This window comes from Thalassophryne amazonica, chromosome 5, assembly GCF_902500255.1.
Source record: "Thalassophryne amazonica chromosome 5, fThaAma1.1, whole genome shotgun sequence".
Lineage (NCBI taxonomy): Eukaryota > Metazoa > Chordata > Actinopteri > Batrachoidiformes > Batrachoididae > Thalassophryne > Thalassophryne amazonica.
Genome location: NC_047107.1, coordinates 1513150 through 1528519, shown reverse-complemented (window position 1 = coordinate 1528519; position 15370 = coordinate 1513150). Strand labels below are relative to the sequence as shown.

Below are 15370 nucleotides of genomic sequence, written 5' to 3'. Positions count from 1 at the left end.
CTTAACTTCAGAGGACATGACACAGAATGACAATCATCTAGATTTGTGTCTGTTTTATTTGTAGGTGTAGCTGTTTACAGCACAGGTGCTGAAACAGCAGTTTCTGCTGTGGTTGCACCCACAACCTGAAAAGAAAAATGCCTGATGGAAATGTAATGTATGTGAAAAGGTTGAAGTAGAAAGATATGACAAATGTCACATTTAATGTTTAGTTTAGTTTTGTTAAAAAAAAATGCCACTACAAACTGATATTGAATCATAGTGGTTTCTGTGTTAAAGGAGATTATTGAATGAAAATAAAGAAATGCATATCCTAAACAGCTCATACGAAATTACCTTGACCTTAAATGTCTTTCTGGCTTGATAAATCTCACTATGTTTGCTAAACTGTTTTGTTTCCATGTATTGTGCCCAGTATTTGGTACATTAAGGTATGCACACCCAAGTTAAGGCCCAGTCACATGGCACTTAACGAAGGGTGAGGAAGCCCTGACGAAACAAGAAATCTGGACTTTTGTTGACTGTCGTTGACATCGTTTAACCTTCGCGCAGCTTCGTTCCTGCAGCTGGCACTACGTCATTTTTAAACTGTTGAAAAATTTGAACGAAGGGCAACGAAAACCTCAATTCGTCTGTGTCTCGTTTTGCTGTCGTTCTTGACGTTTTTTAATTGTTTGTTTAGTTTTTGTAACGTTATTGTTTAATTTGACTTCGCTGGAGCCGTTGAATGTTTTCACACAGCGCAGAAGCCAGTTTCTGAGCACTGAGGCTGCTGCTTCTTCATGTACCGTTGGAAATTACAGGACAAACTCAGCCTGCTTGCTTGGATTTTTTATCTTTGTGGGGGTGGGGGGCAGCTTCAATGGGCTCAGGCACCTTACATAGGCCAGAATTAATTTTTTGAATGGATATAATTAATTATTTTGCCACAAGCAACTTGAATTTGAAACAACAAAAAAGTTGTGTAATTTCCGACGGTACTTGAATGCAGCATCAGCAGCAGCAGGAGCTGCTGCGTGCACTTTTTATTTTGTATTAAATATAACAATATGAGTGTAGGAATGACAATCCAGTCCTTCTGTACATGTGGCAACAGGTAGATGAATCAAAATGATGATATAAAAAGCTGTTCTGGAAGACAGAATTCATGCTGTGGATCAGTGATCAGCTGGTGGAACAACCGCACGAGTCAATGTGCGCGTTCACACGCACAGATTAATTTACTGTTCTGATATATTCAATCATCTTTACACTTATATTTATATTTATGGTAAATGGACTGCATTTATATAGCGCTTTTTCATCTGCATCAGACGCTCAAAGCGCTTTACAATTATGCCTCACATTCACCCCGATGTCAGGGTGCTGCCATACAAGGCAATAGGGGATTAAAGACCTTGCCCAAGGGCCCTTAGTGATTTTTTAGTCAGGCGGGGATTTGAACCCAAGATCTTCTGGTCTCAAGCCCAACACCTTAACCACTAGATCATCACCTCCCCGAAATAAATATATATTATATTTATTAAATATATATAAATAAATATATACAGCTTAGAACATAATACAGTGATACAGCAGTGACCACGGAACATTTTTTTCTTTTTAATTGGAGAAAGACGGAGCGCACAGCGTGTCGACAGACAGTGAGGAATCTGATAATGATGGAGACGATCCCTCTTTTGTTCTGGACGAGGAACCAGAACAGGTGGATCCACCGACATGCACACAGATCTCCACAGCTTCTGTTTGCAGTTTCTCCAGGACTCAGGTGCTATGAGCTCCGTCCCAGGGCCGAGTCCTGGAACTCAGAGATGCAGACACACATTGCTCCAGCTGTGGCTCCAGGCGTGTTCTGTTAAAGCGTCGAGATCGTGAGCTTCGGTTTTGTTAAGTTCCTCTTTCGTCCCTTTTACGCTCTTGCTTCGCAGACTGTTTGGTGATAAAGCTCTTTCATCCACCTTTTCTCAACGAATTGTGATGTTTTTTTACTTTTTCCTTCATTCAGGAATCATCGTGTGCCGTGTGACTGGGCCATTACATGTTCATCAAGGCAAAAAGTAAATGGACAAAACATGTTATTATGCTCATTTGAAGTCCTCAGTGTACACCGTGAGGAGATCAGTTTGCACATTTGTTGTTGGGTGATACTGAGTTTTCACATTGTTTCATAGAGGCGGACCGTTAGCAAATCAGGCCCTGAGCAGTTAAATACAGTTTTAGAGAACAAAGCAGAGAAACAGCACGATGACCAACCTGACAAGCTACAACCACCTGGACAATAAAAGCAGGACCAAGATGATCTGGTTTCTTCAGCAGAGCTTAAAAATTAGAGATTACAAAAAGAAATGGAATCATCAGACAGACACACACACAAAAACAGACACAAACACGCACACATACAGACACGGACACCCACACACACCGAAACACAGACACAGAGACACACAGAAACAAACACACAGGAGACACACAGACAGACAGAAACACACACAGACAGAGACACACACAGACACACACAGAGGCAGACACACACACACAGACAGAGACAGAGGCAGACACACACAGACAGAGACACACAGAGGCAGACACATACACACACACAGACAGACACACACAGAGAGAGACACAGAGACATACACAAAGGCACACACACACACACAGAGGCACACACACAGACAGAGACACACAGAGGCAGACACATACACACACACAGACAGACACACACACAGAGACACAGAGACATACACAAAGGCACACACACACACACAGACAGACACACACAAGAGGCACACACACAGAGACACAGAGACATACACAAAGGCACACACACACAGACACACACACAGAGATACACACAGAGACACACACACAGACACGTACATACACACTGACATACACACAGATACACAGAGAAACACACATACAGACACACACAGAAACACAGACACACACACAGACACAAACACAGACACACAAACACGCACATACAGACACAGACATCCACACACACCAGAACACACACAGAGAGAAACACACACAGACACACACACACACAGACATACGCAAATGCACACACGCACACACACAGAGAAACACACACAGACACATAGACACACATACAAACACACTCACAGAGACACAGGCACACAGAAACAAATCTACAGGAGACACAGACACACATACACACAGACAGAGACAAAAAAGAGACACACACAGAGACAGACACAGACAGACACACACACACACTGAGACACACACACACAAACAGACACAGACATACACACACACACCGAGATACACACATACAGACACACACACATATGGACACACACAGACACACACTCACATACAGACACACACACAGAGACACAGACACACACAGGCACACACATACACAGAGACACAGACACACACACACTGAGACACACACACACAAACAGACACAGACAGACACACACACACCGAGATACACACATACAGACACACACACATATGGACACACACAGACACACAGTCACATACAGACACACACACAGAGAAACAGACACACATAGACACACACACAGACACATACACAGAGATACACACAGAGAAACACACCTACAGACACACACATATGGACGCACACACACACCCACACACACATACAGACACACATATTGACACGCACATACAGACACTCACACGCAGACACGCACACATACAAATCAAAATCAAATCAACTTTATTTATATAGCACCAAATCACAACAAACAGTTGCCCCAAGGCGCTTTATATTGTAAGGCAAAGCCATACAATAATTACAGAAAAACCCCAACGGTCAAAACGACCCCCTGTGAGCAAGCACTTGGCGACAGTGGGAAGGAAAAACTCTCTTTTAACAGGAAGAAACCTCCAGCAGAACCAGGCTCAGGGAGGGGCAGTCTTCTGCTGGGACTGGTTGGGGCTGAGGGAGAGAACCAGGAAAAAGACATGCTGTGGAGGGGAGCAGAGATCGATCACTAATGATTAAATGCAGAGTGGTGCATACAGAGCAAAAAGAGAAAGAAACAGTGCATCATGGGAACCCCCCAGCAGTCTACGTCTATAGCAGCATAACTAAGGGATGGTTCAGGGTCACCTGATCCAGCCCTAACTATAAGCTTTAGCAAAAAGGAAAGTTTTAAGCCTAATCTTAAAAGTAGAGAGGGTGTCTGTCTCCCTGATCTGAATTGGGAGCTGGTTCCACAGGAGAGGAGCCTGAAAGCTGAAGGCTCTGCCTCCCATTCTACTCTTACAAACCCTAGGAACTACAAGTAAGCCTGCAGTCTGAGAGCGAAGCGCTCTATTGGGGTGATATGGTACTATGAGGTCCCTAAGATAAGATGGGACCTGATTATTCAAAACCTTATAAGTAAGAAGAAGATTTTTAAATTCTATTCTAGAATTAACAGGAAGCCAATGAAGAGAGGCCAATATGGGTGAGATATGCTCTCTCCTTCTAGTCCCCGTCAGTACTGTAGCTGCAGCATTTTGAATTAACTGAAGGCTTTTCAGGGAACTTTTAGGACAACCTGATAATAATGAATTACAATAGTCCAGCCTAGAGGAAATAAATGCATGAATTAGTTTTTCAGCATCACTCTGAGACAAGACCTTTCTAATTTTAGATATATTGTGCAAATGCAAAAAAGCAGTCCTACATATTTGCTTAATATGCGCATTGAAGGACATATCCTGATCAAAAATGACTCCAAGATTTCTCACAGTATTACTAGAGGTCAGGGTAATGCCATCCAGAGTAAGGATCTGGTTAGACACCATGTTTCGATTTGTGGGGCCAAGTACAATAACTTCAGTTTTATCTGAATTTAAAAGCAGGAAATTAGAGGTCATCCATGTCTTTATGTCTGTAAGACATTCCTGCAGTTTAACTAATTGGTGTGTGTCCTCTGGCTTCATGGATAGATAAAGCTGGGTATCATCTGCATAACAATGAAAATTTAAGCAATGCTTTCTAATAACACTGCCTAAGGGAAGCATGTATAAAGTGAATAAAATTGGTCCTAGCACAGAACCTTGTGGAACACCATAATTAACCTGAGTCTGTGAAGAAGACTCCCCATTTAGATAAACAAATTGTAATCTATTAGATAAATATGATTCAAACCACTGCAGTGCAGTGCCTTTAATTTTATGGTCAACAGTATCAAAAGCAGCACTGAGGTCTAACAGGACAAGCACAGCAATGAGTCCACTGTCTGAGGCCGTAAGAAGATCATTTGTAGCCTTCACTAATGTTGTTTCTGTACTATGATGAATTCTAAAACCTGACTGAAACTCTTCAAATAGACCATTCCTCTGCAGATGATCAGTTAGCTGTTTTACAACTACCCTTTCAAGAATTTTTGAGAGAAAAGGAAGGTTGGAGATTGGCCTATAATTAGCTAAGATAGCTGGATCAAGTGATGGCTTTTTAATATTAGATTGATATTGATATTGATTGATATTGTTATATAGATTGATCATATTTAAGATCGAAGCATTAATTAATGGTAGGGCTTCCTTGAGCAGCCTGGTAGGAATGGGGTCTAATAGACATGTTGATGGTTTGGAGGAAGTAACTAATGAAAACAACTCAGACAGAACAATTGGAGAGAAAGAGTCTAACCAAATACCGGCATCACTGAAAGCAGCCAAACATAAAGATATGTCTTTGGGATGGTTATGAATCATTTTTTCTCTAATAGTTAAAATGTTATTAACAAAGAAAGTCATGAAGTCATTACTAGTTAAAGTTAAAGGAATACTCGGCTCAATAGAGCTCGGACTCTTTGTCAGCCTGGCTACAGTGCTGAAAAGAAACCTGGGGTTGTTCTTATTTTCTTCAATTAGTGATGAGTAGTAAGATGTCCTAGCTTTACGGAGGGCTTTTTTATAGAGCAACAGACTCTTTTTCCAGGCTAAGTGAAGATCTTCTAAATTAGTGAGATGCCATTTCCTCTCCAACGTACGGTTATCTGTTTTAAGCTGCGAGTTTGTGAGTTATACCACAGAGTCAGGCACTTCTGATTTAAAGCTCTCTTTTTCAGAGGAGCTACAGCATCCAAAGTTGTGCTCAATGAGGATGTAAAACTATTGACGAGATAATCTATCTCACTCACAGAGTTTAGGTAGCTACTCTGCACTGTGTTGGTATATGGCATTGGAGAACATAACAAAGAAGGAATCATATCCTTAAACCTAGTTATAGCGCTTTCTGAAAGATTTCTACTGTAATGAAACTTATTCCCCACTGCTGGGTATCCATTAAAGTAAATGTAAATGTTATTAAGAAATGATCAGACAGAAGGGGGTTTTCAGGGAATACTGTTAAGTCTTCAATTTCCATACCATAAGTCAGAACAAGATCTAAAGTATGGTTAAAGTGGTGGGTGGACTCATTTACATTTTGAGCAAAGCCAATTGAGACTAATAATAGATTAAATGCAGTGTTGAGGCTGTCATTCTCAGCATCTGTGTGGATGTTAAAATCGCCCACTATAATTATCTTATCTGAGCTAAGCACTAAGTCAGACAAAAGGTGAAAATTCTGAAAATTCACAGAGAAACTCACAGTAATGACCAGGTGGATGATAGATAACAACAAATAAAACTGGTTTTTGGGACTTCCAATTTGGATGGTCAAGACTAAGAGTCAAGCTTTCAAATGAATTAAAGCTCTGTCTGGGTTTTTGATTAATTAATAAGCTGGAGTGGAAGATTGCTGCTAATCCTCTGCCTCGGCTCGTGCTACCAGCATTCTGACAGTGTGACTCGGGGGTGTTGACTCATTTAAACTAACATATTCATCCTGCTGTAACCAGGTTTCTGTAAGGCAGAATAAATCAATATGTTGATCAATACATACAGACACACAGACAGACATGAGACACACATGCAGACACACACACAGAGACACACACATGCAGACACACACACACACATAGACACAAACAGACATACACACAGACACACACACACATGCAGAGACACATACACACTGACACGCATACAGACACACACAGAGACACACACACACACACAAACACAGCTACAGACATACACACAGAGACACACACAGACACACACATGCAAACTTTTATAAGAAGCTCAATCAAAAAATGCGTGTAGCTGTTTGTCTTCTGTGTGTGCTTCAATCAGATGATGAGTCAAGGACGCACTGTACCCGGGTACCTGACCCTGGTCATTGATTTGTTCTGTTTTTGACTCTCTAGTTATAATCCCTATGATGGGCCAAATGAGCATCCTGAAGCAGAGCTCCCCCTGGTGGCTGGAAAGTACCTATATGTTTATGGGACCATGGATGAAGATGGTTTTTATGAAGGTTTGATTTTCAATGGTGTTATTTTTTTCCTTTGTCTTCTTGTATCACCACAGTTCCAACTCTCTGACCAGGGTTTCTCCTCTCCCCCTCAGGAGAGCTGCTCGATGGACAGCGTGGGCTTGTCCCATCTAATTTTGTGGATTTTGTCCAAGATGAGGAGTCATCCTGTGTTCAACACAGGGACGTGACTAAAGAATCTGGCTACCTCAACCACAGTAGCCTGGGTGCTCAGAGACTTTGGGCTGGTGCAGGATCGGGCTCAGGAATCTGTAGCCTCCTGTCTGACAATAAACTGGACTGTCTCAGCACCAGCAGCCTGGGTGTTGATCTTCAGGGCTCATCCAGCAATGGGACAGGGACCTTGGACGTCAGCATTGACGAGGTTGGTGAAGACATTGTGCCTTATCCCCGCCGCATCAGCCTGATTAAACAGCTGTCCAAAAGTGTCATTATTGGCTGGGATCCTCCTGTGGTGCCTCCGAGCTGGGGCTCAATCAGTGGCTACAATGTCTTGGTGGATAAGAAGGTGCGAATGAGTGTCCCGTTTGGGGGCAGGACAAAATCCCTCATTGAGAAGCTCAACCTGGCCACCAACACCTACCGCATCTCAGTGCAAAGCGTCACTGAACAGGGTCTGTCCGATGAGCTGCGGTGCACACTGCTCATAGGAAAGGATGTGGTGGTGGCGCCTTATTACCTGCGGGTGGACCACATCACACAGGTCTCTGCTGAGCTCTCCTGGATGCCCAGCAGCAGCAACCACAGTCACACCATTTTTCTCAATGGGGCAGAGTATGACATGGTCAAGGCAGGAGGCTACAAATACAAGTTCTTCAACCTGAAGCCCATGACCGTTTACAAGGTGAAGGTTGTGGCACAACCACATCAGGTGGCTTGGCAACTTCCTATGGAGCAAAGGGACAAGAGGGAAATCTCTGTGGAGTTCTGCACTCAGCCTGCAGGTCTGTATCTCTATTGTATTATTTCAATGAAAGGCAGAGCAGTGGTCCATCTCCAAGCTGGAGCCACCTACAGACAGATCGCTTTGACACCACTGGTGAAAATGTCTTTATTAATTTGTATGTTATTTTTGAGATTTGCAAATTTAAATCTGAAAAACATCTCACTTTTATTGGATCGGCAACAGCTTAGCCAGACTGCTCATTCTCAGCCACCCGTGATCCTCCATCAGGGTCATGCTTTTTTGTCATGTCGCTGTCTGTCTTATCTGTGCCAGGATCACCCAGTTTCCCATAACACATAAATCACAGATATTGACCCAAAACAGTCTTTGGTCAATATCTGAAACTTTTGTTTGCTTGAAATGTAATGTTCAGGTCAGGGCAGGTCTGGAAGCATGCACTGGTGCCACGTGTTGCTGCCTACAGAACTACAGAACTGCCGTGGATTCTGGGGGGCATCCACCCAGATAGACAACTTGTCCAATCCCACCTCCTGAAAGTAACCAACTATCTTTCACAGACAAGTGAAATGTGGATGTTCCCTTGGCCTTCTGCTGCTGGGGTCCTCAACACTGAGTAGTGGATCACATGCAGATTTTCCTTTATGAGTCATTGGTTGTTTGGATCAGAAATTTCAGTTCAATATATCATATAGCAGACAAACACAGTGATATTTGAGAAGTGAAATGAAGTTTATAGGATTTACAGAAAGTGTGCAATAATTCTTTAAACAAAATTAGACAGGTGCATAAATTTGGGCACCCCAACAGAAAAAATACATCAGTATTTAGTAGATCCTCCTTTTGCAAAAAATAACAGCCTCAAAATGCTTCCTATAGCTTCCAATGAGAGTCTGAATTCTGGTTGAAGGTATTTTGGACCATTCTTCTTTACAAAACATCTCAGGTTTGTTGGTTTCTGAGCATGGACAGCCCGCTTAAAATCACACCACAGATTTTCAATAATATTCAGGTCTGGGGACTGAGATGGCCATTCCAGAATGTTGTACTTAGATTTTGAGCAGTGTTTAGGGTCATTGTCTTGTTGAAAGATCCAGCCCCAGAGCAACTTCAACTTTGTCACTGATTCATGAACATTGTTCTCACGAATCTGCTGATATTGACTGGAATCCATGTGACCCTCAACTTTAACAAGATTCCCAGTACCTGCACTGGCCACACAGCCCCACAGCATGATGGAACCACCTCTAAATTTTACTGTAGGTAGCAAGTGTTTTTCTTGGAATGCTGTGTTCTTTTTCAGCCATGCATACCGCCTCTTGTTATGTCCAAATAACTCAGTTTTAGTTTCATCAGTCCACAGCACCTTATTCCAAAATGAAGCTGGCTTGTCCAAATGTGCTTTAGCATACATACCTCAAGCGACTCTGTTTGTGGCGTGTACGCAGAAAAGGCTTCCTCTGCATTACAGCATCATACAGCATCTCTTTGTGCAAAGTGGGCTGTATAGATGAACAATGCACAGAGACACTATCTGCAGCAAGATCATGTTGTAGGTCTTTGGAGCAGGTCTGTGGGTTGACTATGACTGTTCTCACCATCCTTCGCTTCAGCTTATCTGAGATTTTTCTTGGCCTGCCACTTTGGGTCTTAACTAGTACTATGTCTGCTGTCTTCCATTTCCTCACTATGTTCCTCACAGTGGAAACTAACATCTGGAATCTCTGCAATAGCTTTTTGTGTCCTTCTCCTAAACCACGATGTTGATCAATCTTTGTTTTCAGATCATTTGAGAGTTGTTTAGAGACTCCCATGTTGCCACTCAAAAGGTGTAAAGAGTGGAAACATTTGCAGATGGCCACAATAAATAGACTTTTTCATGATTGGATTCACCTGTGTAAGCGGGTCAAGGGTCAATGAGCTTAACAAACCAATTTTGTGTTCCAATAATTAGTGCTAAATGTATTCAAATCAATAAAATGACAACGGCGCCCAAATTTATGCACCTGCCCAATTTTGTTTAAATAATTTTTGGACACTTTATGTAAATACTAGAAACTTAATTTCACTTCTCAAATATCAGTGTGTCCATCTGCTATATGACATATTTAACTGAAATTTCTGATCCAAACAACCAATGATTTATAAAGGAAAATCATGGAAATCATCAGGGGTGCCCAAACTTTTACATACCACTGTACCTTTCAGTTTCCTCTGCAATCATTGATGGAAGAAGGATAACCTTTCATATGGCTAGCATACTGGCATAGTATAGTTCTGTGCTTTTTATTGTTTTAATTCATTGTATTAGTAAACGGATTGGGCCGCAGCCTCAACTTTATCTAAATTCTGGTTCTTTTAGTGAAGCTTGGGGCTAGTGGCTGGTGATCACCTTAGTATCCTGTTTTTCTTTTTTTTTTTGTATCCTGGCAAATTATACTGTATTTTTTGTCTTTCTGATGCCTGATTCTGTTTTTTCTCTCTGTTTAAGGTGCAGCTCCATCCAGAGATGGGTGTAGTATTTGTGCTGGAGACCCTCCTGTCCTGTGCACCAACAGCATTTCCTGTATATTTGTTTTGTGAATTGTTCTGTAATTTATGTCTGTATCATGGTCCAACCAGAGGGTCACCCCTTTGAGTCTGGTCTGCTTGAGGTTTCTTCCTCAGAGGGAGTTTTTCCTTATCACTGCTGCTCTGGGGGTTAATAAGGTTAGGCCTTACTTGCGTGAGGTGCCAAAGTAATAGTAACAGAATCTCTGGGTTCATGCTTCGTTTAGCAGCACCAAGAACTGTCATCAAATCAAATCAAATCAATTTTATTTATATAGCACCAAATCACAACAAACACTTGCCCCAAGGTGCTTTATATTATAAAGCAAAAGCCATACAATAATTACAGAAAAACCCCAACTGTCAAAACGACCCCCTGTGAGCAAGCTATGAGCTGTGAGCTAAGTCTATAGCAGCATAACTAAGGGATGGTTCAGGGTCACCTGATCCAGCCCTAACTATAAGCTTTAGCAAAAAGGAAAGTTTTAAGCCTAATCTTAAAAGTAGAGAGGGTGTCTGTCTCCCTGATCTGAATTGGGAGCTGGTTCCACAGGAGAGGAGCCTGAAAGCTGAAGGCTCTGCCTCCCATTCTACTCTTACAAACCCTAGGAACTACAAGTAAGCCTGCAGTCTGAGAGCGAAGCGCTCTATTGGGGTGATATGGTACTATGAGGTCCCTAAGATAAGATTTGACCTGATTGTTCCATAAATATGATTCAAACTACCACAGCGCAGTGCCTTTAATACCTATGGCATGCTCTAATCTCTGTAATAAAATTTTATGGTCAACAGTATCAAAAGCAGCACTGAGGTCCAACAGAACAAGCACAGAGATGAGTCCACTGTCTGAGGCCATAAGAAGATCATTTGTAACCTTCACTAATGCTGTTTCTGTACTATGATGAATTCTAAAACCTGACTGAAACTCTTCAAATAGACCATTCCTCTGTAGATGATCAGTTAGCTGTTTTGCAACTACCCTTTCAAGAATTTTTGAGAGAAAAGGAAGGTTGGAGATTGGCCTATAATTAGCTAAGATAGCTGGGTCAAGTGATGGCTTTTTAAGTAATGGTTTAATTACTGCCACCTTAAAAGCCTGTGGTACATAGCCAACTAATAAAGATAGATTGATCATATTTAAGATCGAAGCATTAATTAATGGTAGGGCTTCCTTGAGCAGCCTGGTAGGAATGGGGTCTAATAGACATGTTGATGGTAAATTAGTGAGACGCCATTTCCTCTCCAGCTTACGGGTTATCTGCTTTAAGCTGCGAGTTTGTGGGTTATAGCAGAAGACTGCCCCTCCCTGAGCCTGGTTCTGCTGGAGGTTTCTTCCTGTTAAAAGGGAGTTTTTCCTTCCCACTGTCGCCAAGTGCTTGCTCATAGGGGGTTGTTTTGACCGTTGGGGTTTTTCTGTGATTATTGTATGGCTTTTGCCTTGCAATATAAAGCGCCTTGGGGCAACTGTTGTGATTTGGCGCTATATAAATAAAATTGATTTGATTTGATTTATACCACGGAGTCAAGCATTTCTGATTTAAAGCTCTCTTTTTCAGAGGAGCTACAGCATCCAAAGTTGTGCTCAGTGAGGATGTAAAGCTATTGACGAGATAATCTATCTCACTTACAGAGTTTAGGTAGCTACTCTGCACTGTGTTGGTATATGGCATTGAAGAACATAACAAAGAAGGAATCATATCCTTAAACCTAGTTACAGCGCTTTCAGAAAGACTTCTACTGTAATGAAACTTATTCCCCACTGCTGGGTAGTCCATTAAAGTAAATGTAAATGTTATTAAGAAATTATCAGACAACAGGGGGTTTTCAGGGAATACTGTTAAGTCTTCAATTTCTCTGCCATATGTCAGAACAAGATGTAAAGTGCGGTTAAAATGGTGGGTGGACTCATTTACTTTTTGAGCAAAGCCAATAGAGTCTAATAATAGATTAAATGCAGTGTTGAGGCTGTCATTCTCAGCATCTGTGTGGATGTTAAAATCGCCCACTATAATTATCTTATCTGAGCTAAGCACTAAGTCAGACAAAAGGTCCGAAAATTCACAGAGAAACTCACAGTAATGACCAGGAGGACGATAGATAACAACAAATAAAACTGGTTTTTGGGACTTCCAATTTGGATGGACAAGACTAAGAGACAAGCTTTCAAATGAATTAAAGCTCTGTCTGGGTTTTTGATTAATTAATAAGCTGGAGTGGAAGATTGCTGCTAATCCTCCGCCTCGGCCCGTGCTACGAGCATTCTGACAGTTAGTGTGACTCGGGGGTGTTGACTCATTTAAACTAACATATTCATCCTGCTGTAACCAGGTTTCTGTTAGGCAGAATAAATCAATATGTTGATCAATTATTATATCATTTACTAACAGGGACTTAGAAGAGAGAGACCTAATGTTTAATAGACCACTCTGCATTTAATCATTAGTGATTGATCTCTGCTCCCCTCCACAGCATGTCTTTTTCCTGGTTCTCTCCCTCAGCCCCAACCAGTCCCAGCAGAAGACTGCCCCTCCCTGAGCCTGGTTCTGCTGGAGGTTTCTTCCTGTTAAAAGGGAGTTTTTCCTTCCCACTGTAGCCAAGTGCTTGCTCACAGGGGGTCGTTTTGACCATTGGGGTTTTACATAATTATTGTATGGCCTTGCCTTACAATATAAAGCGCCTTGGGGCAACTGTTTGTTGTGATTTGGCGCTATATAAAAAAAATTGATTGATTGATTGATTTAACTGTTTTAGTCTGTGGTGCAGTTGAAGGTGCTATATTATTTTTTCTTTTTGAATTTTTATGCTTAAATAGATTTTTGCTGGTTATTGGTGGTCTGGGAGCAGGCACCGTCTCTACGGGGATGGGGTAATGAGGGTATGGCAGGGGGAGAGAAGCTGCAGAGAGGTGTGTAAGACTACAACTCTGCTTCCTGGTCCCAACCCTGGATAGTGACTATTTGGATGGTTTAATAAAATTGGCCAGATTTCTAGAAATGAGAGCTGCTCCATCCAAAGTGGGATGGATGCCGTCTCTCCTAACAAGACCAGGTTTTCCCCAGAAGCTTTGCCAATTATCTATGAAGCCCACCTCATTTTTTGGACACCACTCAGACAGCCAGCAATTCAAGGAGAACATGCAGCTAAACATGTCACTGCCGGTCCGATTGGGGAGGGGCCCAGAGAAAACTACAGAGTCCGACATTGTTTTTGCAAAGTTACACACCGATTCAATGTTAATTTTAGTGACCTCCGACTGGCGTAACCGAGTGTCATTACTGCCGACGTGAATTACAATCTTACCAAATTTACGCTTAGCCTTAGCCAGCAGTTTCAAATTTCCTTCAGTGTTGCCTGCTCTGGCCCCTGGAAGACATCTTAGTTATTCGCTGAAACCAGCAAATCCTCTTAAACAGTGTTTCCAAACTGGTCCCCTGGGCCAAAATTACTGCACATTTTCCATTTTTTTCTTGTACTAATCGGTGTAGCGCTTTGCGTTCTGAAGATCAGGATTGGGAAACACTGGGTTAAATCATGATTTGTGAATGATTATTTGCATTAATTGTAAAGTCGAGTGTCATCAGCATAACAGTGAGAATTGATTCTGTATCTTTGTAGAATATGTACAAGTGATGTTCTGTAAAGTGAGAATAACAGAGGACCTAAAACATAACCTTGTTTTATCCCATATTTCATGGCAGAGGGTTTGCAAGTATTATTACACAATACACATTGCAGTTGGTTGGATAAATATGACAGCCATGCGAGAACCTGACCAGAAATACCAAACAATAACTATTTAAACCAGGGGTGGCCATGTTTGGTCCTTGAGAGCCACCTTCCTGACTGTCTTAGTTGTCTCCGTGCTCCAACACACCTGAATCCAATGAAAGACTCATTAGCAGATTTTTAATGAGTCTTTCATTGGATTCAGGTGTGTTGGAGCAGGGAGACAAATAAAGTGTCAGGAAGGTGGCTCTCGAGGACTGAACTTGGCCACCCCTGATTTAAACTATGGAGCAGGTAGCTTGATGGAGAAGGAGCTGGCCTGCCAATATGTACACCTGGGTTTGATTCCCACTCATGCTACTTTTCTGTATCTGCAAGTATGCAGACAGGTATTTGGACTGTATCAGTCTACCCAACTGTAAATAGGGGCTGGCCTTGTCTGGGGAAGTAACCTGCATTGGACTGGCGTCCTGTCCAGAGGTAGACATAGACTCTGATCTGTTTCATCCAATTGAATCCAGGGTTTACTCATTGACACCCCTGGTTCTATCTAGGACTTCTTCTAGTAGACCTAAGTAGACCTGCATTGAAATAAATGCAGTCAGATCTTTGGACCAAAAAATGACATATTTACACATAAGATCCTTCTGAATGTAGTAAAGTAAATATGCAAGCCCAGATCTGTCATTCAATGGAGAAATCTTCATTTAAAAATGACAAATTTACAGCTAAAATTTGGCCCTCCGCAAAACTGTCAGCACATCCGGGATGCTGCCGAGACGTCAGGGAAAAGACCCTATCCCAGC

The 15370-nt window shown here is 41.9% G+C and overlaps 1 protein-coding gene across 6 annotated transcripts in view; it reads left to right on the top strand.

The window, feature by feature from the left end:
* Window positions 1-15370, top strand: part of rimbp2 (RIMS binding protein 2) — a 337590-nt gene that overhangs the window by 129074 nt on the left and 193146 nt on the right. For all 6 annotated transcript variants that reach the window (XM_034169645.1, XM_034169648.1, XM_034169646.1 and 3 more), the window contains 2 exons: window positions 7257-7366; window positions 7459-8328. In XM_034169645.1, coding sequence (XP_034025536.1) covers window positions 7257-7366; window positions 7459-8328 — 980 coding nt within the window. The remainder of the gene's footprint in view (window positions 1-7256; window positions 7367-7458; window positions 8329-15370) is intronic.